Here is a 24,673-nt window from a genome sequence, read left to right as displayed (position 1 = left end):
GACTCTCGCAGATGTAGACGGTTATGGTTTCTCTTGGTTCATATGAAATAATTTTGACATATAAGTCGCACCTGACGATAGGTTCCAGGACCCGCAAAACTATGAAAAAAGTGTGACTTATAAGCCTCTTTCACACAGTAATTCTAGTAAATTACCATGAATTTACCAGAATGAATTTACCAGTAAATACAAAAATGTGCTGTTCACACATGCAGTGACGTTCCGTCTTTTTACCAGTAAGACATCATTCACACATTAGTATCAAAATACCGGTAAACTCGGAGAGAAAGCGGAAGTAATCTGTGGCGCGCGGCCGCGAGCTCCGTGTCGTATTTGTACACAATGGCGGGTTATGACTTAATATCGTCGGTCCGTATTTTGTTGTTTTCACATCTGTGGCAAACAGTCCCGAAGTTGCTCGTGACCAAACAACATTGCGTTAGGCAGAGTCAAACAGAACCTGTGTTTGCACATTAGGCTTCACCAAGGGTGTGGTAAGGACGTCGGCAATTTGGCAAATATATGGTAAGCTGTTTTAAACAACTTTGAAGAAATGTGGATGTTAACTTCAGTTGTGCTTGACTTTTAAGCAGCATGGGTGTGGAAACGAACATAAACAGTGCGGTGGTAAACGCGTCATCTGTTTAAAAACGTTCTGATTGGCCCGATCTGTCAGCGCGGTCTGACGTCGTCCGTTCTAAATGCCGGTAATTCTATATTTTTCGTTCACACATAGCGCTTACCGGTAAATTACTGGTAATCTTACAACCTGTCTTACTGCTAAATTGAGAGCACTGATTTACCGGAAAGGTTCTGTTCACACATGACATGTTAACTGCAATTTACCAGTAAATTACCAGTAAAAACTGCATGTGTGAAAGGGACTTATAGTCCAGAAAATACAGTACACAGTTTTAATTTAATTCAAAGTTTTTTTCTTTTGATAAAAATAGACTTAGGATATTTTTCATTAGAATCCCATTTTATCCAGTTTTGGCCATTTCCCAGTTTTGGTTACCATTACATTGCTTGGAACTATAAAAAATTCCAGATAATGAATAATAAGTATTTGATATACATGTAACAAACTAAATATTGAACAAAATGTGTTTGATTGAGTTTATTAACCTGCTAGTAAAACTAAAGTTCAGTTAACTGTGTTTAAGTGTTTAACTGTGCAGGTTAAGTGAGGCAACACTCAAAATACCATGAAGTACGTTTGAGTATTTCTTTTGCTTTTATTAAAATTGTCAAATGTGGCCCTGCCTGTGAAATCCAGGTTAAAGTCTTATAAACAAATTTTGAGTTAAAAAATTTAATGCCAAGGTTATATATAAGATATAGAGGTTATTTTTCAAAGATGGACTTTATGCAAATAATCACTAAATCATTTTAGCTGGGTTTACCTTTTTACAGGTACGTCTCTAAAATTTAAAGGTGACATAGAATGATTGAACAGGGTATTTATTCTTGTTCTGTGATGTGACATGTAGACAAAAAAATTTTTGTTTGGGTCTGTAATGCCTTAGAAGCTTCCTAAAAACCTCTCTCAGATAGCTCTATTAGGGTGGGGGATTTTAAACAAGTGGTTTTGCACCTATTTGGCTCCCCCTACTGGTTTAACTTGCAATCTCATTACTGATTGGCTGACTTTGCTGCCACTCAAAAAATGTAGCCAATTATTTTAAAGTGGAGGGGCAGTTAGATGCCTGTGAAGTCATAAGCATCAGTTTTTCAGATTGGGCCGTTTTCTGGCTGACATTTCTAAAAGAGGAATTTCAGTTTTACAAAAGAGTAGACTACCATTATTCAACAAAGACAAGGTAAAAATGGTTTTTCATTCTCTGTCCCCTTTAAAAAAACAAATTTTGTGTATTTGGTGTAATGCAATGTGGTTTATGGTTCAAAAACACATTGTTTTTCCACATTCCAGACATTATTGTTGCTTCTCTATGCCCTGCATTTCTAAAACGCGTCAATTTGTACGAAAATCATCGTTCTGAAATGCTCCAATTGGCCAGCTATCCAGTGCATTGTGATTGGCCGAATACCACAAGTGTCTGGTGGAAATGTGGCACTCTTAATAACCTTATCTGGAAGATCAGCTTCCAACAGGACCTTACTACCTTATCAATATGAGACGAATCTGATCCAGAAAAGCAGGTGATAAAGCTGATCAATCAACTTTGCCAGCGCGGCTTGAGTACCTTATCACACTGTGAGACATGGATCGTTTGAAGGGCCTGTTCTTTATGTGTTTTGGATTGTGTTTACAGTGCGCAAAGTAACATGTGTTCATGTTAAAAAACACGGTATTTTTCACACAGTTTACTTATCTGTATGCCACTGTTTTCACTGTCCTAAAAACGGGCTGATGTCTTCCTTGTTTTATGAAGTCCCTCCTTCAGAAATACATAAAGTGTTCTGATTGTGTAGTTTTGTTTAGTGTGTTGTGATTCAACAGCAGCTTAGCTTAGCCTGAGCTGATTGAGCTTAGCTGGCGACAGACATATTCCTGTGGGCGGAGTTTAGTCGAACACTCTTACTTTGACATCATTTACCGGGAAGTAGAGGGCTGTAGTCCAAACTGGCCATTCACTGTAGGCTTTGAAAAGGGAATTCTGTTAAAGAAAATATATCGTCTGGCAGTGAACTTTGAGCTTTATCATTTTGCAGGTATTATTTATTCTTTTAAAGCAACATTACACACTAACTTAAGTTTGAAAAATGGGATCAGGAAGAACATGACCTATAAACTTGCGTACGACAAGCATGTAGACTGTCCATTGAGGACACCTATTGAATCGGAGGCTTCGGCGGCTGCTACACACATTAGCGCAATGTCACCAGATACTAGTACGCAGGTCGTAGCAGCAAACACTGCGTTGATCATCCTGAATTTCTGACACTGTCAGAAAACTATCGTAGGCTATCTTTTGGACACCTCTCTCACGTACTACATAAGACCACCGATAAAGAGCCACGATCACAGAAATCAGCATGATTGTTTCACAATAGTAATCTTTCGTCTAGGACAGCCGAAAATCGTGCAGTGTATCCCGGGCTTAAAATCTGCATTTGTGATCGTAGAAACGACAAACTACAAGTGCTACTCTACACTGCTCAAAACTCGTGTTTTGAATAGTTAGTAGCAAATTCTTTACATTTTCAGGCTAAAACATACAGCTACTTACAAGCTGTGAGTAAAAAGCAGGTGGAATTATGATGATATGCATCGAGTCCACGTCAACCCGCTGCAGAAGTAACCGTTGTCTACGATTCTTGTGTTCATTGTAGTCCTAGAAAAGAAAAGAGATTTCCGTTGGAGACGATAACTGGCATTATTGTAGACTTTTGGATTTGTAACATGTACACACACTTGCACACCAAAAGAAATGTAAAATCATGAAAAACAAAAATAGGGGCTCTTTAACAGGTAGGGTCACAAATAAACAATGCATCTTTTTTATTGTTCACAAAGGTTTTGATTGGTCAATGAAAAAAGACTAGACAATTTTTTTTTATAATGATAATAAAGTGATATTACATGAATAAACATTTTCGTCCCCCTTTATCCTAAGTTCAAACACACACCCAAACGTTGTTCCTACTGCACCTACACAGGTGTGCTTTACAGCACCAGTGATTTATCCACCCATCTCTCTCTCTCTTTCTCTTTTTATCTCTCTTCTTTTGGGCACACAGGCTATTTCTCACTGCAGATATCATCAAGTGCTTGATCAATTATTAAGTGCTGTTCTTACAGGTCGCACATACACACTTTCTTGTTTCTCTTCCAGGCCCTGCAGAGCCTTTCTCTGGTTGACTCCCGGCTGCGTTCACGTGGGACGGTGCTTGTGAACGCTCTCGGCAGCAACGCTTGCCTGAAGAAGGTGGATCTGAGCGGAAATGGACTGGAGGACACAGGAGCAAGGATGCTCAGCAAAGCCATCCAGATCAACACCACACTCAGGTACCTGCTGGTTCTTGCTATTGCTCAAGTATAAAGGAAGGTCACACTAAATACAAAAAAATGCAAATTAACAAAATTTTCTTGGTTTCTCTCTTACAGAAGCGTAACATGGGATCGAAATAACACAACTGCTACAGGTTTCCAAGATGTGGCCCGAGCCCTAGAACAGTATGGCTCACACGCTTCCATATTTATGTCATGCATACTTCTCAGAGTATACACACGCATTTGACTCATACCCCAAATGAGTCATACCCCAAACTTTACTCATACAGTAAACTTTCCAATCCTTGTCTACGTAAAACTGTGTGCTTGTGATTGCACAGTCTTTCATCACCTACCTGACCTGCCAGTGATGCACAATTAGACTATTGTTCAAAACGCACCCTTGTTCCCTGGAGATCTATGCTTTTTGCTATTAAATGTTGAAACTTTTCAGCAAACGTGAACTTGGAGAATTGTAATCTTGAGAAAGTTGTTTTGAGTACAAAATGCTTTGAAAACACTTTAAATAACATAAAAAAGAAGAATTAACACAAAACCACTTGTTTTTTGTGACACAAAAGCACAGTTTTACGAATTGATCTGCTTCTCTGTTGTGTTCGGGCGTTAAGGGAAAGCTTTTATTCTTAGCTTTTATCTAAGTTTTTTCTGTCTCTTCAGTAACTTCACTCTGCAATACATGCCCATCCCTCTCAGTGATGTCACACAGGCGTACCGTAGTGCCCCCGAAAAGACCGAACAGGCTTTAACTAAGGTAAGAATGCTGTATCTTTATTTTAAGGGCTCATACATATCCAACACCCCGTTACTATTTTTTTAATAATGTTAGTGCTACGTTGTGTGACAGTTGTGATACTACACAGTGTCATTCCATACCTGTATGCTGTTATTTTATTTCCATGAAGCAAAAATAAGTTCATAGTTAAACACAGGCTGTCAAAAAACGGAAAAAAACGAAGCTCTTTAAAGGCACCATTAAGTACAACTCAGGTTCCAGACAACTCGAATTTCGGTTATTATGTTCTACTTACGATCTTAACTCTTTCACCGCCAGCGTTTTTAAAAAAAGTTGCCAGCGCCAGCGTTTTTCATGATTTTCACCTAAGTTTAATGCCTTCCAGAAAATGTTCTTCTTTAAATAAATAAACATACATATACCAAATGAAAGAACAGACCCTCTGCTTTCAAACAAAAAAAATCGTTTCATCCTGCCTTTAGTGGTTCTTTTGCAATCAGCTTTTGAATATGGGTAGGTTTTTGCAAAAACACCATATTTTGAGCAAAAAGCAAAAATAATTCCATTTTTGTGACGGACTTTTCATAGAGATCCCATTCAGAGCGATCTTTAAAACAGACACGGACATGCAGCAGCTTGCCATAGGGCAATACTTCCGGTTTTAAAAAGTTGCGGAAGGGCGCCACCTGGTGGATAATAGCGGTATTGCGGAAAGACGGAAAATCTCGTCATTGGCGGGGAAGCGTTTTCTCTTAATTGACGAGATATCTCGTCAATGGCGGGGAAAGAGTTAATGGGTTCGAGTCAATCACGTGTCACTGTACATTAAAACGAAAACGATATAGATTATTTTAATTTATTAAAGGGGACATTTCGCAAGACTTTTTTAAGATGTTAAATAAATCTTTGGTGTCCCCAGAGTACATATGTGAAGTTTAAGCTCAAAATACCCCACAGATAATATATTATAGCATGTTAAAACTGACACTTTGTAGGTGTGAGCAAAAGTGTGCCATTTTGTGTCTGTCCTTTAACATGCAAATGAGCTGATCTCTGCACTAAATGGCAGTGCCGTGGTTGGATAGTGCAGATTATGGGGCGGTATTATCCCCTTCTGACATCACAAGGAGAGCCGAATTTCAATGACCTATTTTTTCACATGCTTGCAGAGAATGGTTCACCAAAACTAAGTTACTGGGTTGATCTTTTTCACATTTTCTAGGTTGAAAAAAGCCCTGGGAACCCAATTATAGCATAGAAAAGTCAGATTATTTACATATATTTTTTCACGCTACCAAAAGACGATCTCCCGCAAATTATTGTAAATGTATAATGTTTCTCTAGAGAGTTATTGATGAACGACTGTTTTGGTGGCATGTAAGTAAATCTTTTCATCATAAGTTTTTTTCGGTTTCTAAGTTGCGTGTGTACGAAGCAATCCAATGATATGTCATATTAATCTGTGTCTTGTTGACTTAAACATAGCATCGTTTTGAAATATGTCTGCAGCTAGCAACTTTTTTGGTGGCCTTGAAAATATTTTGACCCAGCGGGTTAATTGTAACGCTGTGTTACAACTAACCCCTCAGCACTTAGAATATAAAAAACGCTAACGTTAGCGTAATTCTTGCTGTTGTTTTAAATAGGCTACACACGAATGATTGCTGGCTGCCAACAAAATAAAAGTGCCAGATTTTGAAACCATAGTATGGTTATTTTTGCCTGCAAACTTAATTTTTAGCAAGTGTTACAACTAACCCCCTGCCTGTTACAATGAACCCCACCTATGGGGTAAGTTGTAACGTTTGCACTTCTGTCACGTTTGGGGGAGTTGTCCAAGAATGGTAAGTACTAGAAACAAACTTCAAATGTTCATTTGTAGCAGAGATGTGTGTGTTGCTTGTGTAAAAATTTAATTAATCAAACTCAAATATTTTTTGAATGATTGAACCAAAACCAAAAATCGTTAGGTTGTGCCCCGCTCTCCCCTATATGCCCCCCCCCCTTTTACTTTACTGTGACTTTATAGGCAAGTAAGTTGCTTACTAGATGTTAATATGGGTTGTTCATCCTGACCAAGATTTGTATACAAGATGGTTATGTACTGTAGTTTTAATATGCAGACGGTGAAGATTTGAGTTCCAAAAGTGTGTTTTTATGGTACATAGAGCTCATTTATTTTAAAAGAACAAGCGAAATCTGCTTTTCTGTGGTTTGACCCCTTTAAATCTCAGTAATGCTGTGTGTGCAGATTTCATGAGATTTAGAGTCCCACAGCTAATGTTTATGCACACAGTCAATGAGCCCGAAAGGAGTCAAAGTTAACAAAGTCACTGCCGAGACAGGGACGCACTCGCAGCAGATCATACATTTATCTTTTGTTAATCAGGAATTCAATTACAATACTTTCCATATGACTGCATTGCATATCTGAATATCACAGTTCGTTGTCATTATTGAGTACTCTTTTTTTTTGTTCCCTCTCTATCTCTCTGTTTCTCTCTTTGTCTCACTTAGATCCAGCGGGCTCTGTTAAGGAATAACCAAACCCAACGCTTTTCTCAGAAACAAGCCCTCCGGTTACATCAGGGTCTGGTCACAAGTACTGCAGAACAGGTGCACGTCCCAAACATGTTTCCCATTCTGCACTGTATGTGTCCGCCTGTTTTTTTCTCCACCAATGCATCGAATATGAACATGCTGATGTTGAAATGTGTCTCTGAATGTCTGTAACCGTCTTAGCCTTCAGTCATGCCACAAATTCACGGCATTGGTTGAGGCAAAAGTTTGACAGAGCTGCAGTATTTAGACATTTTAGAGAAATCAGCCCAAAAAGGCTCACTTATAATTAATAAAAAGTATTAAAACATAAAAAACACATCAGCTTCAGAACTCTTTCACATGCTAATGTGAATTCTGGCTGATCTTTGCTTTGCATTTGAGATCAATCTTTCTCTCTTGCAGGTGATGGAGCGTCTGTGTGTCCGTGTGCAGCAGCAGGTGTGTGTGTTGAGAGGATCAGGTGAAGGAGAGGAGCTACAGGCTGCCAGACAGGTCCTGAAAGAGGCCAGGAATTCACGAGCTGTGAGCATCTTTACTCTTTTACACATTGTAGGATAAGTAAGTCGTTAAAACTGAAAAGTATAGAATGTTTAGTGAGATAAATAAAGACGAATGTGTTTGCAGCTCAATTGGTAGTGCATTGCGATAGCAGCGCAAAGGTCGTGTGTGCAGTTCAGTTGTGTACTATCAATACAGCTTTAGGTTCTTTAGATACATTTTATCAGTTCAAATTAATCTTTAAGCATCATAATAACATATAAAAGTTTTACCTGGGACAGTAATTTCTTCATTTATTTAAAACATCTTGAATAAAACTCTACACCATGGATAGGAGATGTCGATCCTGGAGTGCCAACGTCCTGCAGATTTTAGCTCCAACCTTGCCTACCTATAGTTTTTTAAGGTGACTCTTTAGATCTTAATTATTTGTTTAGGTTTGCTTGATAACAGTTGGAACCCGGCACTCCAGGAACGACGTTGCCTAAACCTGCTCTACACTCTTGCCTCTTTAATATACGCAGATTTATGAACGTGGTAATTAGCCTCCACCTCCAATCTTTCGCACCACCTCAGACCATAGATATTGGGAATGTTAATCCTTATTGATTTGGGACAAATATAAATATAAACTATGTGAGTGGTGCTGTGTGGGGCGATAGGGATTTGAGCAACTTCCTGAGTCACAACTGGGCGGCGTGGACAGGCGCCACCTGGCGGCGCCGGTGTGCGTATACTCATAGAAAACAATGTGTTCGATTTTTTTTAGAACGGCGCGGCGCTGAGCTGCGCGGCCGGTGTGCAATCCCCTTAAGTCTCCACCTCCACTCTTTTGCACCACCTCGGACCATAGATATGAATATGGGAATTAGTCTCCACCTACACTCTTTCACACCACCTCGGACCATAGATATGAATATGCGAATTAGTCTCCACCTCCACTCTTTCGCTCCACCTCGGACCATAGATATGAATATGCAAATTAGTCTCCACCTACACTCTTTAGCACCACCTCTAACCATAGATATGAATATGGGAATTAGTCTCCACCTCCACTCTTTCGCACCACCTCAGCCAATAGATATGAATATGTAAATTTGTCTCCACCTCCATTCTTTTTTACCACCTGGGACCATATTTAAGCATCATAATAGCATATGTAAAAGTTTTACCTGGGACAGTAATTTCTTCATGCTTTAAAACAGCTTGAATAAAACTCTAAATCTGAATGATGAATTTGCACATTGTTTGTCTTAAAACATATTAAAAACACCACCTAGATATATAAACAACAATACAAACATAATTTTCCCCACAGGGGGACTTTAATAAATGAGTGCTCATGTATGCCAGACCCTGGTTGCCTGCCTTCACTTTAAATCCTCAGATTAAATGTATCTACACTTTTGCACAGAAATTCCTGTATAGATACAAGTAGCCTTTAAATCTTTAAGATTTTGAAAAGCATAAATTGACTCAAGTGTGCCGAGACATTTGACTGGTTGGTTAGATGTGTCTCATAGTACATTCAATATACAAAAAATTGTAACCCTGGACATGCCTATAAATAATGCATATGTGGTTTCCAAAATACTGGGTTGGTGAAAACTGGCTTAACTAGCAAAAATACTGCTCAGATTGCACTGGTACAACACATCTGTCCATAGTAATGTACAGTACATATCTCATGTAAAATGACATGTATACAGCGAGGAAGCTTTTATTTCACTTTATTTATTATGACTCAACTTGTATACCTAAATGTTCTTTGTATGAATTCAATATTTGGCTTGATGGCTACATCTGGTGGAAATTTTGTGTCAATAGCCCACTTAGAAATCCCCTTACTGATAAAAATGCTGATGTGTCAAATACTTATTTTCTGTACCATTCTCCAGCTATACCCATCTCTTTGTGAACTGGCCCATGTGCTGTCAGTAGATGGACCCGTGAGACAGAAATTGGACTCTCTGGCTGGAGAACTAGCCAAGGCTGCTGATAAAGAACTGCAGGTGATATTTCTTTCTCATCACTCAGTCTGATTTATATCTGTGGGACGTATTTGGCCGAAGAACAGATTGATGGATGATTGATGGTGGATTTTCGCAGGTAATCGTGGACTCCATGGTGTCTTTGTGCCGTGAACTGTGTCCGCTCTCCTGTGCTGCAGCCGAGTGTCTCTCTCCCCCCCTCTCCTCCATCTCAGAGCGTGTGTCCATCCCTCGATCGTCCATCCGCACCGCACTGATGGAGAGAGCGGCCCAGGACATCAACAGGGCTCTGGAGTAAGAGAGCAGTGCTTATCAGATGCGTTAATTAACAGTTTGTCATAATCAGAATTTAAAATATGTGCAAAATTGTTTATAGGACAAATGACAATATCTTACACATAGGACAAACAGAGGTACATTAAACTGTCACATACAGTAATTACAGATAAAAACCTTTCTTACTGAGCAATCCAATAAACTCAGGAGGAATAAAGGAGCAATTGAATTTTTGTCTTCCTGATGGTATTCATTTTAAAATCTCTTTATCACTCAGATCCCACAAGCTTTGAGCTTAATGAGTCTATTTGGTTGTGATTTACGCTTTACTGAGATATTATTGTACCCTGCTGTTACCCCATAAAGCTTTATATACTGGCACAATAGGAATATTAATATATTTTCTTTGCTGGTAGTATGCAGAAAAAATAAATGTGCTGCTCGCTGTTTTGTATGTTAACACAATGTAATACAACAGGGCTAGTCAACTTTGGCCCGCGGGCAAAATGCGGCCCACCAATTATCTTTATCTGGCCCGCCAGTCATCTTTGTCTGATTTAAAATCATAGTGGTTACTTTAACCTTTCCACCGTACATGACAAAATCCGAAAACCAGAAAGAGAGTCCGAAATGGGCGTAATGCGTGGGATGCCAGCTGAGGGTGCGTAATTATCGGATCCAGTATGAGCTTTGAATGCATAAAATTATTAACTTGTGCGACTAAAGCGCATGACACGCTGACCAGAAGTGATGTATATAAGTGTGTGTTCCAATCAAAACACTGTGTGCAAGGTGAAAATAATTAATATTTTTTGACACTTGAATCATTTAAAAATGACTGATTACTGATAAGTAATTGAATAAGTATAAATATGTATATTACGTATATTAAAGGCTCTTGCCTTGACATGGATTTATGACTAAACTTAAATTTTATTACGATTGCCACTAGGGGGCGAACTCCGACAGTTGTGTCCAGATGTAGTGAACAATGGAAAGGCAGTCTTGCCCATATATCCTTAAAATATTAATAAAGAAAACATGAAGTGCAATTTAGTCATTAGGAGAAGACTGACTATATGTTGAACTGTAACAAGTTAAACAGTTATAAACAAAAGCAGTTTAAGAGCTCTACATTACCGTTAGTGCTATACAAAAATAACTGTTTATTTACACTTGCACTTTTTTGTGCAATGTTTATAGTAGGGATGCACCGACAGGATTTTTTTAGGCCGATACGAATTTAAACAGACAACTTCTGGCCGATACCGATGCAGATACCGATATTAAACACTTGTATACAATACTATACAGTTGGTCTATTAGCTAGTTTATTTCTGCATCAAATTATTTTTACTGAACATGGATTGGATCTAAATAACATTCAACTGACCAACATAATAAGAGAGACACAAATTAAGCTAAAACAAATATAATAAGACAGCATGACAACCTTCAAAGGTGGTTTTTGCTATTCAGCATTTATTTTATTAACAACATTAACTCATTTTTTACATATAATGTATTTCTTTATGCATTTAATTAATAAACAATCGGTATCTGCCTTTCTCGTGCTATTGCCGATATGCCGATGGTTTCAAATTCATCAAAAATCGGCCTATAAATATCGGCGGCCGATACATCGGTGCATCACTAGTTTATAGTTTATAGTAAAATTTGGTAATTGCCATGTTAAACTGCAATTGTTTTTAAAATATTAGAAAAGATGAGTTTTCAGTCATTAAAAGGAAAAATACTGGATACAAGAAGTGTGCATCTTTTTTGAAAATGCGTGTTTTTTTGTAATTTATGACTTATAACAAAACGTAACAAAAACAACATAAGTTTATATATATATATATATAAAGGTAAAAAATATATAAGAGGTAAAAATAGGGGTAAAAGTTTGCCCCGCATTATATTTACAATTTTAAAATCTGGCCCTCGCAGAAGAGTAGTTGAAGACCCCTGTAATACAACATATGCTGGGTTGTTTACACCCATTGTTGGGTCAAGTATAAAAAAATTCTGGTTAATTTAACCCAATGGCTAGGCTCTGATCCAACGCCGAGTTGAAAAACCCCCAGCATTTTTTAGAGTGTTATTCATTTTAATTGCTAAGATCAATTAGGAGTCCAGGAGGCGGGAGGTGTTGCAAACTTGGGTGCCAAGTGGCCCGACTTTCCTAAAGAGACTTTGATATTAATCTGTTATGCCTCCCGTCAGCAATTTCCAGTAATGTGACACCTAAATGGGAAAGGCAGAAAAACTCTAAAAACTGTTTTGCAAGCTGATGATGGAAAAGCATAAATCAAATCACTAATAAATCTGACAAATTCCTCATCAAATTTTTTTGGCTCCAAAAACACATACTGGAGTTACTGTAAAACCCAGGTCATAAAGAGCAGTTAATGCCTTTGCTAAGTGATTGGTTGACTCTATAAAATTAGAGGTTTTATTATCTTATTCATGTCCAGTAACATTAAAGTCATCTGTATATTATTAACTATATATGCTGAACAAAAAAAAATGAAATGATAAATGTATGCCTTCAAATTATTGTAGATCATTTTGGATTAAAGGTGCATTGTGTAACTTTACTGTAAGAAGGATCTCTTGACAGAACTGCAATATAAAATACAACATTATGTAGTCTTATTTACATAAACCGCTGGTCCCCTTACTTGGAATTCACCATGTAGTGCCGGCATGTTTTACAAACTGTTCTATCTTAAATAATTTTTTCTATTTAAACCTTGCACTAAATTGACAAATTCAATTCCTGAATACATTTATTAACCATTATACTTTTTGCCACCTATTATTTCTGTTTTGATTTATTTGTTAAGCGGGCCGGGAGTTTAAGAGAAAAGCCTAATCTCATATCTTTTTCTAACATGGTTTCTTATCTTTCTCATCTTAGGGAGGTCAAGTTATCTGTGGTGTCCTATCTCACCAACTCTATAGTGGACCAGATCTTACAGGAACTCTATGCCACGCACAAAACCCTGGTACGTCAAAACAGAATTTGTGTTAACCAGAAATTGTCTGTCATTTACCTAAACATTGACAGATAATTTCAAATGCGTTCACCCATTTTATGTCAATTTACGTCACCATTTTGCTATTTTATTTACCTTAATGAGGCATGTCGGTCTGTGCTGCTTTGTTTTCTTGCGTGCATGCGCAAGTGTGAGAGAAAGATGCTCTCAGCCAAGTGCCAATGTTAAAACGTATTAACAAACGTATTTTGCTTTCCACAAAGCAATGGTGTTATGCAATTATTATCTGAAAATTTAAAATATAATAGATTACACAACATGATACAAATTTTAACAAATCAAAATAACGGAGATTATCGGTAATGCAACCATTACTCTACTACGAAGCAATTTCTCTCATTTATCTCATTCATTCTGAGCGTGTGCATGCAATGCCGTTGTTCACCCATCTGCTCGACGTCACAGCTCCGGCAAGTTTCTCAGATGCGAAGGCTGGAAGACGGCGGAACGGCCAGGCGCGCGCACAGACACGTCGACATACTGGACGTGGTGGAGGACGACTTCGGCATCAGCATAGTGAGTGTGTTTGCTTGAATCATCCCAGCTGTACTCACGACTGACTCATCGCTGTGTTTGCTGGTATTTACAGTATCTGTCATCTCACGTAACTCAGCGTCTTCATCATCTGCTCCATATGCGATGTTCTCACTGGCTTCTGTCATTCTGCTCGCAGGACACAATTGCCATTAAGAAACGCAGCTCCAGGACCAGACGCATCCGTCCCGTGTCCAACAGACTCAGTGAGTCACACGCAGACCTTCTGCGGGATGAAACCAGGGCTGTCATTTATTTGTTTAACAGATGCTCATTCAGTGCTTTTAAATCATTTATTCTTAATTATGAGCTTTAGTTATTCAATTTCCCCAGCAAACTCAACCCGTTCATCATTTATAAAAAAAAAATATATTTATTCTTCCACTAACACTTATTTTTCACTTTTCTCCAGGTCTAGGTGACGACCCTAACTCCTCACCATTAGTCTCCACTCCTCAGACATCTGCTCCCATCTCACGCTCGACATCATGGGAAGGTCTCTCCACACTGCCTACCCAGGGCTCACCTCTGCGTCACGTGACCCACGTCAGACCCCGCCCACCACGGAAACACAGAACAGCACACGCTCCCTTTGAGACAGTGGGTGCTTTTCTTTTTTTTATTATGCAACATTTCCTTTTCTCGCATAATTAGTTTTTAGGAAGAAAAGTATGAGGATCGAGATATCAAAGCAAAAAAAATAGAATCACATGTTCTTGCTTACTCTGGCATTACGTTTGTTGGGAATTGGCATAATGGTACTGGAGCTTGATTATTTATGACATTCTTAAATATCTTACTAATAGCAAGATGCACTATTGAATTATGGGAATTAATGTTTATTTATACAGCAAAAGTATGCACACGTCAGGTGTTTCAACAAAGATGATTCTGCATAGGCCAAACTCATACTGTATGTAGCTCTCTTCAGTTTTCGCCTTCACACAAAGCATTTAAAGAATTGATCTCATAATATGGTGGACAGTGATCGATTTGTGATTCACGGCCTGGAGGATAAAGGAAATGAGGAGCCATCAATTACAGAGTTGAGCTGCATTCAGCGAAAACCTCGTAATGACTATTATGTTATTTGTCAAAAATGCATTTAAATGAAACAAAAATCTAATAATTAGAGTAGGGGAAGGTTGTGGTTGTTTTCTTTGTTAACTTTATGTATCTTTGTTCCATATCAAATTTACAGAATTTAGTCTAAACAGGGACCCAGATGTTTTCTGTCGTGACTTCAGAAATAAAATATCAAAGCCTCTCTTCTTGTGAATCACTTCTAAGTGCCTGCAAGCTGTGCCTTTGTTTTCTCATCCTTGTTGATCAAACTAATGGATTGACATAATTGACTGGAACAAAACCCAGATGACAAAATAAAGGAGCATAAAAGCATCATGCACTAATGCAAATTTAGAGAGATGATCTCCTCCAAACTCCCTAGTCCTCAAAATAAAACGTAATCATCATTATCTATTTCTTGTCATCTTGTAGCACTGCTCCGAGAACGGAGGAGTATCTCTATTGGACGATGGACTGCCTGATTTCTACACCAAGAGAGTTTTAGCAGACAGGTGCTGAATGCTTTTGTTAAATAATGACTCTTAAAATGACGTTTATGTCACAGTTGCTTCAGTTTTAAAGGTTAAAAGGATGTGGGCATACTCTTCTCGGTACGGTGTTATCTTCTCTCCGACACTCTCGCTTTCTTTCAGCAGTCAGCTCTCTTCTCACCATCACGCTCAGGCTTTGAGGAGGAAGAAAAGACGTAGCGTGCTATCCATCTTTTCAGGATTCAGGAAGAACCGTAACTCTACCATATCCTATCAGGAGCCAGAACTCACAGAAAGGGGCGGGGCCTGCGGGGACGAATGTCGCACTAAGTATGCCATTTTTATTTTTTATTAACCACTGTGTTTTATTAACCAGTATGTGTTTGTGCAAAAAACTTTATTAAATATTTACTAAAAGTTTACTAAAATGTTGAACTTGAAATCAGACATCTACAAAAATCACTTATAGTTGGTTTTAAAAAAACATTAATTCTATTATTATCATTAGAAATTAGAGAACAAAGTGACCCTGCAATGAGTTACACTAAAGGAAAAATGTAAATGTGAATTATTGTTTGATCTGAGATGATTCTGTGTAACAAATGCAGCCTGTGAAGAAAAATGCATAACTGGAAAGGTCTGATGTGTAATTTAGGTCTGGAAAAAAAGATGTTTGTTGTGTTTTTTTTATTGCATACTTGGTTTTACTTAAAGATCTTGCTATGTTTAGAGTAGCAATTGACCGATATTTAATTTTTTTTATTATTTAACAATTTTAAAATGATTTATTAGTTGGCATCATCCTGTAAATCTTTACATTTGGCCACCATATAACACATTAGCAGTTTGTTCTTTAAAGAGGGCACTTCACAAGACTTTTTTTAAGATGTAAAATAAATCTATGGTGTCCCCAAGTGCGTTTGTTCTAGCTCAAAATATTATAACATGATAAAATTGCCACTTTTTAGGTTTGAGCAAAAATTTACAGTTTTTGGTTGTGTCCTTTTAAATGCAAATGAGCTGATCTCTGCACTAAATGGCAGTGCCGTGGTTGGATAGTGTAGATCAGGGGTTCTCAAAGTCCGGACTCCGGTCCGGATCCGGACCCGACGGGAACTTGATCCGGACCCGCGTCCACTTCATATTACAAGTGCATTAATTTCTATGTGATTGCTAAATGTGTGCATTTGCTACTTTACAAATGCATATTAAACTTGTAAAACATTCGTTTCGTTTTTTTCTTTTTAGATTTAAGAGTATTCCTGGTCCGAAAATAAAACGAGTTATTTAAAAATTTCCTGTGTGACGCTGTAGTCATCACACGAAGATATTATGCACAGCTACTTCATGTACTACGGCTTTTGATCAGTCCTTACCAATCACTGTTGGTTTGATTCGTTTAAAACATGCATTTAAAAAGCAACACTCATCAAACATAATCTTATACATATTCTTTATTATCATGAAAATACCTGAAAAGGTTTGAAGAACAGTAATATAAATATATCCTTAAGACATTTCCTGGAGCTCCGTGTGTCTGGTTCTTCGTCTGCAGCGCATATTAAGTTTCTGCCCGAGAACGCCCCCTGGCTTTTGGATGTAGCGGCATTTCACAGTAATTCATTGAAAAGGATAGTAAGCATTATCAGCCAATTTATAAGTGCACCCCTAATTTAGGTCTGTGTCTCTGCCTACCACCCACACTTTTATTTGCCATGGTTTATGCATCTGATGGAGATCAAACTGTGCCATTTCTCTAATTAGGTTGCTCTGTATTTTGCACCTGGTTACTTTTGGCATATTTCTTGTGTTTATGTTTAAAACATTATTTTTACTTTAAATGCAAAATACACTTATGTTTTTCCCAAACTATTTGTTTTGATTTGTTATATAAACAAATGATTAACATAAAGTTTTTCCGGACCTATGTAAATGATGAGAATTCAGATTTGGACCTTTGAATGTAAACTTTGAGAACCCCTGGTGTAGATTAAGGGGCAGTATTATCCCCTTCTGACATCACAAGGGGATCAACATTTCAATGACCTATTTTTTCACATGCTTTCAGAAAATGGTTTACCAAAACTAAGTTACTGGGTTGATCTTTTTCACATTTTTTAGGTTGATAGAAGCACTGGAGACCCAATTATAGCACTTGAACATGGAAAAAGTCAGATTTTCATGATATGTCCCCTTTAAGGAAAGCCATATAGTGAAATACTGTGATATACTGTTAAGCCAGTGTCTGGCAGACACTATAATAACCAATTACCATTTTAACTCTTTCCCCGCCATTGACGAGTTAACTGGTCAAATATCCGCTCTTCCGCAACTTATAAAACCCAGAATTATCGTCCTAGAGCAAACAGCTGTATGTCCATGTATGCTTCGAGGATCGCTCTGAATCTGATCTCTATCAAAAGTCCTTCACAAAAATGGAATTATTTCAGCTTTTTGCTCAAAATGTGGTGTTTTTGAAGAAACCTACTCAACCTACCCATAGGTGATAAGAAGAGAACTAATCAAGGTAGAATGAAACAGATTTGTATGTTTATATATTTAAAGAAGAATTTTTTTTTACTATTATTCTAAGTGGTCCTCTTACCCAACTTATAAAACACTGAAGCATCCACTGATCCAAAAACAACTCTATGTATGTTTTGATCATCGTTCTAAATCTGATCTCTAACAAAAGTTCTTTACAAAAATGCAATTATTTCAGTTTATTTTTTAAGAAACCTACCCATATTTAAGAAGTAATGAAAAGAGAACAAATGAAGATGAAATGTTTTTTTTTTTTAAAGCAAAGGGTCTGTTCTTTCATTTGATATATTGTTTGTTTATATATTTAAAGAAGTACTTTTTGCTGGAAGGCATTAAACTTTTGTGAAAATCATAAAAAATGCAGGCGCTGGCTGGCAACTCTTTTTAAAAATGCCGGAGGGGAAATAGTTAACGTATAAAACACTCCTGCTTGCAGCAATGCCAAATTCATATCTTATTCATGCGTTTAAGTCTGTTTTGATACTACATACTGCTAACTAAATGTTCATTTAGTTTCACCAATTTTCTGTGCGTCTCTTATTTACTGTAATAGCATTTGTGTTATATCTGCCTCATATTAAGCCAATTAAGCACATTGCTTTTTACACTAAAGATCAATATCAGCCATTAAAAACCCATATGGTCCACAACTAATTTAGGGAGCATAAGGAAATGTTTGTACCTACATATGCAGTCAGGAAACCTGTATATTAAAATCATTTGGCTTTGTATAATGCTAATTACTAACTGTGGGGTTTATTAAACATTAAAACAAGGGTAGGATTTTAAACGTATGTATGAATTTGGTAGAAATTTTGCATGGGATACTTTTCTGTGCTTTCTGTTTATAGAACAATGGCATTTTTATATATAATATAAGTTAAACCCTGCCCTTTTCTCTCTCTGTCTCACTTTTTTCAGCATTGCCACTGAGAATGTGTACTCCCTGATTCAGCATCCCAAGGATCGTGGGAGATTAGACCCTGAGGGCACCAATGGGAGGCTGGTAGGGCACGGTCTCCAGAGAACTCCTCAGCTGTCAGGACGGGTCGTTCAGGGCATACCCCTGCCTGGAATGATGGGAATGAGCCCCTCTTGCTTCTCACAGAGACAGGTACATTACAAAACATTACATTATCCTCCAATCGCCTAAACGGCAGGCCTGTGAACTATTACTTTATAGTGAAATAAAGTTTTGAATGGTGAATAAATAAGCAAGTTAACGGTGATGTTATTTATTTATTAGTGAATTAAAAGATAATGGCTCCTGTGCATTAGGTTAGTAGCGAAAAAGGTGTGGGTTTCATACCTTGAATCCACTGTAAGTTCATTTGGATAGAGCGTCTGCCTCATGCACAAAATGTACATGTTTGCATCCCTTCTTTATAATCCACTGGAGAGCAAACTAGACATTAAATCAATTGATTAAAAACTAAATAATTCATCACAGTTTCTAATACTCAATCTTTCTTTTTCATGCAGTCCCCCGATTACAGCGAGGTGTTTGGCTCTTCTGAAGAGATCGCATACGCGGAACACGATTCAGACCGACATTCAGATATCATGACTAAAGGGTCCACAGACAGACAGACAGAACCAATGAGACAGGAGTCACAATCAGACAGCCAGAAAAAATTAAACAGCATAACGGACTCTCAGCTGGTGGAAACCAGAAAGAGACCTGAGCCGCCACCTCAGAGCTTAAAGCCGAGCTTGGCTAAAACACGGCAGCGACATCTGGAGGAGAGCTCTGGTACTGCATGCGTATTAAATTGCACTAATGCCATAGCATAGATTTGGTGTGAACATTGTGGTGGTTAAAGTCCCCCCAATGTCTCATTAATCATTGTATAAATAGTGAAAAGGTTTTAATTGCTGGTTTTAATTATTGGGGGTACCTACCACCACTCCCTCACCAGAAATTACACCCCTAAATGTCTTTTTTAGTAGATATCAATGCGTCTATCAATGACACTGTATTAAATAGCATTTAACATACACCATTAAACCAAAGTGATGTAAAGGGGGTACTTAGTAAGCAAATTACATTGACATCTGCCTCTGCTCCAAAGCCTTTATGATCCATTAGCTCTCATCATTGAGCTCCTGAGCAAGACTGCGTCTTTTAAATGACAATGATTTGTGTTTTCTAGATGACAGGTACAGTACATTGCAATTGTACATTATAGAAGAGAAACATGAGGATGTGACAATGATGGATGATAATTGTAATGTAAAGCATTATTAACTGTCCATAGATAAATCCACCGAAGATTCTGGAGAACTGAGAGAAAAAGATGAGGAAAAAGAGGAGAGAAGATGTGTAGAGCTGAAAGATCACAGATCAGAAAGACAAACTCCACCCATCCCTGAAAAGGTGTGTGGATCTAAGCATGCATTTAGCTCAAATTAAAGTGCATGGTGGTACCAATGACAAAATAAAAATGTACAGATAAGTTGCTTGGGATGAAAGCGTCTGACAAATGTAAATAAATGAGTAAGTGCATGAGTAATTTGTTACAGTTAGTAGCTGTGTGCCCTTTTTCTTAAACCAAAGATGTATCATCATCAAAGCATTTGTTTATATCATTCTTTACAGCCATGTTATTATTCACCACACACATCTTCCAATGGCTCCCCACCACATGAAGCGGACAGTGAGAACAAGGCACCGCCTGATCCGCCCATTTCTGCCAAGCTTGGATTTTATTCCACTTCAGTAGATGTTGCTGTACTTCAAGGTAATTTGAAGACAATTGAGTAAAAAGTTTTTTTTAAACTAGTAAAGTTTTTAATTCAATTTTTATTGAATGTTACAATTTATATTGCATTTCTTCCAATAGAGATTAGAGTATGTATTGATTATGAATGATGTGAGAATGTATCATGTTTGTTGCCATGGTGATGATGGTGATGATGGGGAGAACAGGTGAGGAAGTAAAAAGCAGCCCCGTGGGTCCCATGAAACCATACCGAAACAGGAAAGCAAACTCATGTGACACAGGTAAACGTTTTGCATGAGAAAATTTTGAGCATGTCGCGTGCTTTCATTGTTTATTGCTCTGTCATGTACAGTACTGTATACTGTTACATGTGTTCCTCTTATAGCGCCTCTCCCTGTGTGTTTTTCCTCCTTAAAATTCTTCTGTAGGTATGGAACAGGATATCAGATGTGATCTGGAAAGATCTTCAGATCGCAAACCCCCCGTGAAAAAACCCAGACTCCCTCCAAAACGAAATAAATCTTTGGATTTTCCTGGTATTGTGTTTTTCTTTTGGGCTTTTTACATATGAAATTCCTAATCCTGAGTTTCAATCCATGTTTCATGCCATTCAGAGTTTATCCTGAGTTTTTAATTAATCCTGGGCTTGTTTAACATTTTTAAACATTTGACTGGACATGTACAGCAACTGGCATACAACTTTTTGCCCATTGGTGGAAATGATGGCATGTAAAACCTTTGTAAGGGTCTTTGAAGGGTTAGTTCAGCCAAAATTAAAAATAAAATGTGTCATTCATATACCTCATGTTGTATGACTTGTATGACTCTTTCCTGGAAAATTTTTTTGTTTGCTTTGTTTTATTTTTCTTATAAGAATAGTGAATACAACTAATACGGTCAGTTTCGAAAATTGTACAAAAAGTACATAATCTTTGGTTTTCAAAGGAAGAAAGTCATATCAGTTTGCAATGGTATGAAGGGTGTGGTTAATAATCACAAAATAATTTTTTTTGGATGAACTGACCTTCAAAGTTTTAATACAAAATAATTAAGGCTGTATGTGATTAATCGCATACAAAATAAAAGTTTGTTTTTGCAAAATGTATTTGTGTGTACACACAATACACACATTCATAAATGTAAGAACATTTTTATTTAGGTCCACTCTATGTGAATCTCCCCCACATTTTTGAATGGGTTTTGTTTCACAATCCTCTTTTTTCTACCACATCTTTTCCTTCCCTTCGCCTCTCTATTAATGTGCTTGGACACAGAGCTCTGTGTATAGCCAGCCTCTTTTGCAATGTCCTTTTGTGTCTTGTCCTCCTTGTGCAAGGTGTCAATGGTCGTCTTTTGGACAACTGTCAAGTCAGCAGTCTTCCCCATGATTGTGTAGCCTACAGAACTAGACTGAGAAACCATTTAAAGGCCTTTGCCGGTGTTTTGAGTTCATTAGCTGATTAGAGTGTGTCACCAGGTGGCTTCAATATTAAACCTTTTTACAATATTCAATTTTTTTGGAGATACTGACTTTGGGATTTTCCTTAGTTGTCAGTTATAATCATCAAAATAAAAAATAACATTTTAAATATATCAGTCTGTATGTATTAAATGAATATAATATACAAGTTTCACTTTTTGAATGGAATTAGTGAAATAAATCAACTTTTTACTGTACATGTAAATGTGTCTTAAATACATACATTTTCACTACATACATAGTGAAAATACATGCATACATACATTTATATATACACAAAATAATACACACAGTGCACACACATATATTATGCAAAAACAAACTTTTATTTTGTATGCGATTAATCGCGATTAATCTTTTGACAGCCCTAAAAATAATATTCCCGCTTTATCATGGCATATGAATATTTAATGTTGTAAGCTATGAGGCATTGTATGATTGATCACTATTGTATTGCTAACTATATACAATTCAAGACACAACATTGTATTATACTTCAGGCGAATTTCAACCAGAAGTGAACATCCCTATGCCCTACTAGGACGTCATGAATTGGTGTTTTATAATGTGGCTATTTGGAAATACACTTTGTGAATGGAGCAGTGTAAAACAATATCATTTTCTCTTTATCTGAAATGACTTTTTGTATGCTGTCCAATTTCCGAAGTCCATTTCAGTTTATTCTTTCCACCATAATTCAAACAAAATGTTTATAACCCAAGTTTAAAATGATTAAAAAATTAAAATGATTAACCCAGGGTTAAGTGTAATGTGAAAAGCCTTCCATTAATCTTGGAAAAGTTTGGAAGTCAGGCAGTGTTATTGCATGGCCTGACTGGAAAACTGTTTTAGTAATTAGTGAGGTTTTTCCTGTCTTACATGTGAATGTATTAGGTCACTGATTGTGTGTACACCTGCCTGTGTGTCTTAGACAGATGGCTGTAAGCTGACCTTTAACAAAGCCAGATCAGTAAACGGTTAATGGAAGTAGGCCATCATTCACTTCTCTCTCTCTCTCCTTTTCTATCAATCTCTACAGGTCATCAGAGTTCGGAGCCAAGCAACGCTGAGACATCACGACAACCATTTGAGCCAAAGCTTTGTGAAGACAGAGAGTCATTGTGATGCTGAGAGGCGAGAGAGCGGAGACAGATTTGATCTACTGAATAGATGAACTTGAACCTCAAAGAAAATTCATAAAGACTCTTGTTTCCAGCTGTCAATCAATTTCATATTGTTATTTTACATACACATACACACACACACATATTCTTGCTTACTCAAGTGACCTGTTTTGCTTTCCTTCCTGCTATATCCATTTTTACTTAACATTCTGCACTATCATTCCTCCTTTTATTTCTCTCGCTCGCTCTCCGAGTCTGCTGACAATCTTTGACTTTAAATAACTTTTGCTATTTATCTTTAAAAACGATAGAATGATATTTTGTAAAGTATAATATATAAACAGAACAAATATTTGCACTAATCAGCGCTTGAATTATGTTCATTATTTTCGGTGGAATTGATTTTCTCTCATGTCTAACGTTACCGTGTGAAGTTTTGTAGTGTACGACTAACCTATTCTTATTGTTTTTATTGACAATATCATGAGCAGTATTCCTGTTGTCTCAGTCGGCATTGTTTATGCAACTGGATAAATGTTTAAGAGTTTGCTGGCCCTAAATGAGCTTTATTTTCTACTAAATGTGATTGAGTGAATAAAAATGGAGAACTACATGTGCAGTTTTTATGTTTTTATAGACGTCTGACAACTCAGTTTTTAAGGTGATAGTGTGAAGGCAAAGCGACTTACAGTGTACTGCAAAGTATACTTTTTTCCCCCCAAACCTACAACCTTTTTTACTGCTGACGTAATACTCTACCACTGTGCTTGGTAGCATGGGACATGGACGTGGTATTTATTAAATAAAATGGTATTTACATGCTACATTAAATAGAAACAGCACTGTAATGTTGATATAATAGCATTAATAATACCTGTAAAATTATAAAGTTCAAAGTTCACTGCCAGGCGATATATTTTCTTTTACATAATTCGCCTATCAAAGCAAGGTTTGGATTACAGCCCTCTACTTCCTACTTTAATGACGTCACTAGAACAGTTTTTTGACTAAACTCCGCCCACATGAATACGTCAGTCGCCAGTTTAGATAACGGCAAGCTAAGCTGCTATCGAATCACAACAGACTAAACAAACTACACAATCAGAACTTGTTTTGTATTTCAGAAGGAGGGACAAGGAAGACATCAGCCAGTTTTTTGGACAGTGAAAACAGCGGTATACAGATAAGTAAACTGTGTGAAAAATACAGCGTTTTTTACACGTGAAACATGAACACGTTATACTGCGCACTGTAAACACAATCAAAGCTTCAAAAACACAGAAAGAACGGGACCTTTAAAAACCTTTAACTTACTTTGCCTATTAGTTGTTATTATTAATAACAATAATAATCAGTTATTTATAGTTTATAGTTCAATGAGATTTTATTGGGTAAGGCTTTATCGAATTAGAAATTGGATACCAGATATCCCTTTTTCTAGTGTGTCTCTAATTACCTTTTAGTGACACAAGGAGGCAGTAGAGGCCCAAAGGCAAGCATCTCATTCTCATTGCTACAGTATGGACCACCAATTTCCAAACAGACATTAAGGAATTGATCGTCTGTGACTGGTGTTTAAATGTCTGATAAGTAGTCTACAAAGGCTTTATG

General features: G+C 37.3%; 1 protein-coding gene across 7 annotated transcripts in view; it reads left to right on the top strand.

Annotated features, from left to right (window-relative positions):
• carmil3 (capping protein regulator and myosin 1 linker 3) overlaps nucleotides 1-23,675 on the top strand; it is a 73,521-nt gene extending 49,846 nt beyond the window's left edge. For 3 of the 7 annotated variants that reach the window (XM_065267418.1, XM_065267401.1, XM_065267434.2), the window contains 20 exons: nucleotides 3,801-3,973; nucleotides 4,073-4,141; nucleotides 4,637-4,730; nucleotides 7,230-7,328; nucleotides 7,677-7,796; nucleotides 9,671-9,784; nucleotides 9,882-10,057; nucleotides 12,963-13,050; nucleotides 13,507-13,617; nucleotides 13,775-13,841; nucleotides 14,048-14,235; nucleotides 15,133-15,212; nucleotides 15,354-15,521; nucleotides 18,657-18,849; nucleotides 19,218-19,488; nucleotides 19,994-20,112; nucleotides 20,335-20,476; nucleotides 20,665-20,739; nucleotides 20,887-20,994; nucleotides 22,978-23,675. In XM_065267418.1, the coding sequence (XP_065123490.1) occupies nucleotides 3,801-3,973; nucleotides 4,073-4,141; nucleotides 4,637-4,730; nucleotides 7,230-7,328; nucleotides 7,677-7,796; nucleotides 9,671-9,784; nucleotides 9,882-10,057; nucleotides 12,963-13,050; nucleotides 13,507-13,617; nucleotides 13,775-13,841; nucleotides 14,048-14,235; nucleotides 15,133-15,212; nucleotides 15,354-15,521; nucleotides 18,657-18,849; nucleotides 19,218-19,488; nucleotides 19,994-20,112; nucleotides 20,335-20,476; nucleotides 20,665-20,739; nucleotides 20,887-20,994; nucleotides 22,978-23,063 (2,541 nt within the window). In that variant the 3' untranslated portion in view covers nucleotides 23,064-23,675. Of the gene's footprint in view, nucleotides 1-3,800; nucleotides 3,974-4,072; nucleotides 4,142-4,636; nucleotides 4,731-7,229; nucleotides 7,329-7,676; nucleotides 7,797-9,670; nucleotides 9,785-9,881; nucleotides 10,058-12,962; nucleotides 13,051-13,506; nucleotides 13,618-13,774; nucleotides 13,842-14,047; nucleotides 14,236-15,132; nucleotides 15,213-15,353; nucleotides 15,522-18,656; nucleotides 18,850-19,217; nucleotides 19,489-19,993; nucleotides 20,113-20,334; nucleotides 20,477-20,578; nucleotides 20,740-20,886; nucleotides 20,995-22,977 lie in introns of those variants that run through there. The other 4 variants (XM_065267408.1, XR_010532278.1, XR_010532277.1 and 1 more) reach the window with 4 other exon arrangements.
• The last annotated feature ends 998 nt before the right edge of the window (nucleotides 23,676-24,673 follow it).

This window comes from Paramisgurnus dabryanus, chromosome 6 (genome assembly GCF_030506205.2).
Source record: "Paramisgurnus dabryanus chromosome 6, PD_genome_1.1, whole genome shotgun sequence".
Classification (NCBI taxonomy): Eukaryota; Metazoa; Chordata; class Actinopteri; order Cypriniformes; family Cobitidae; genus Paramisgurnus; species Paramisgurnus dabryanus.
The sequence above is the reverse complement of the archived record's forward strand: the minus strand, read 5'-3'. Positions and strand labels throughout refer to the sequence as shown.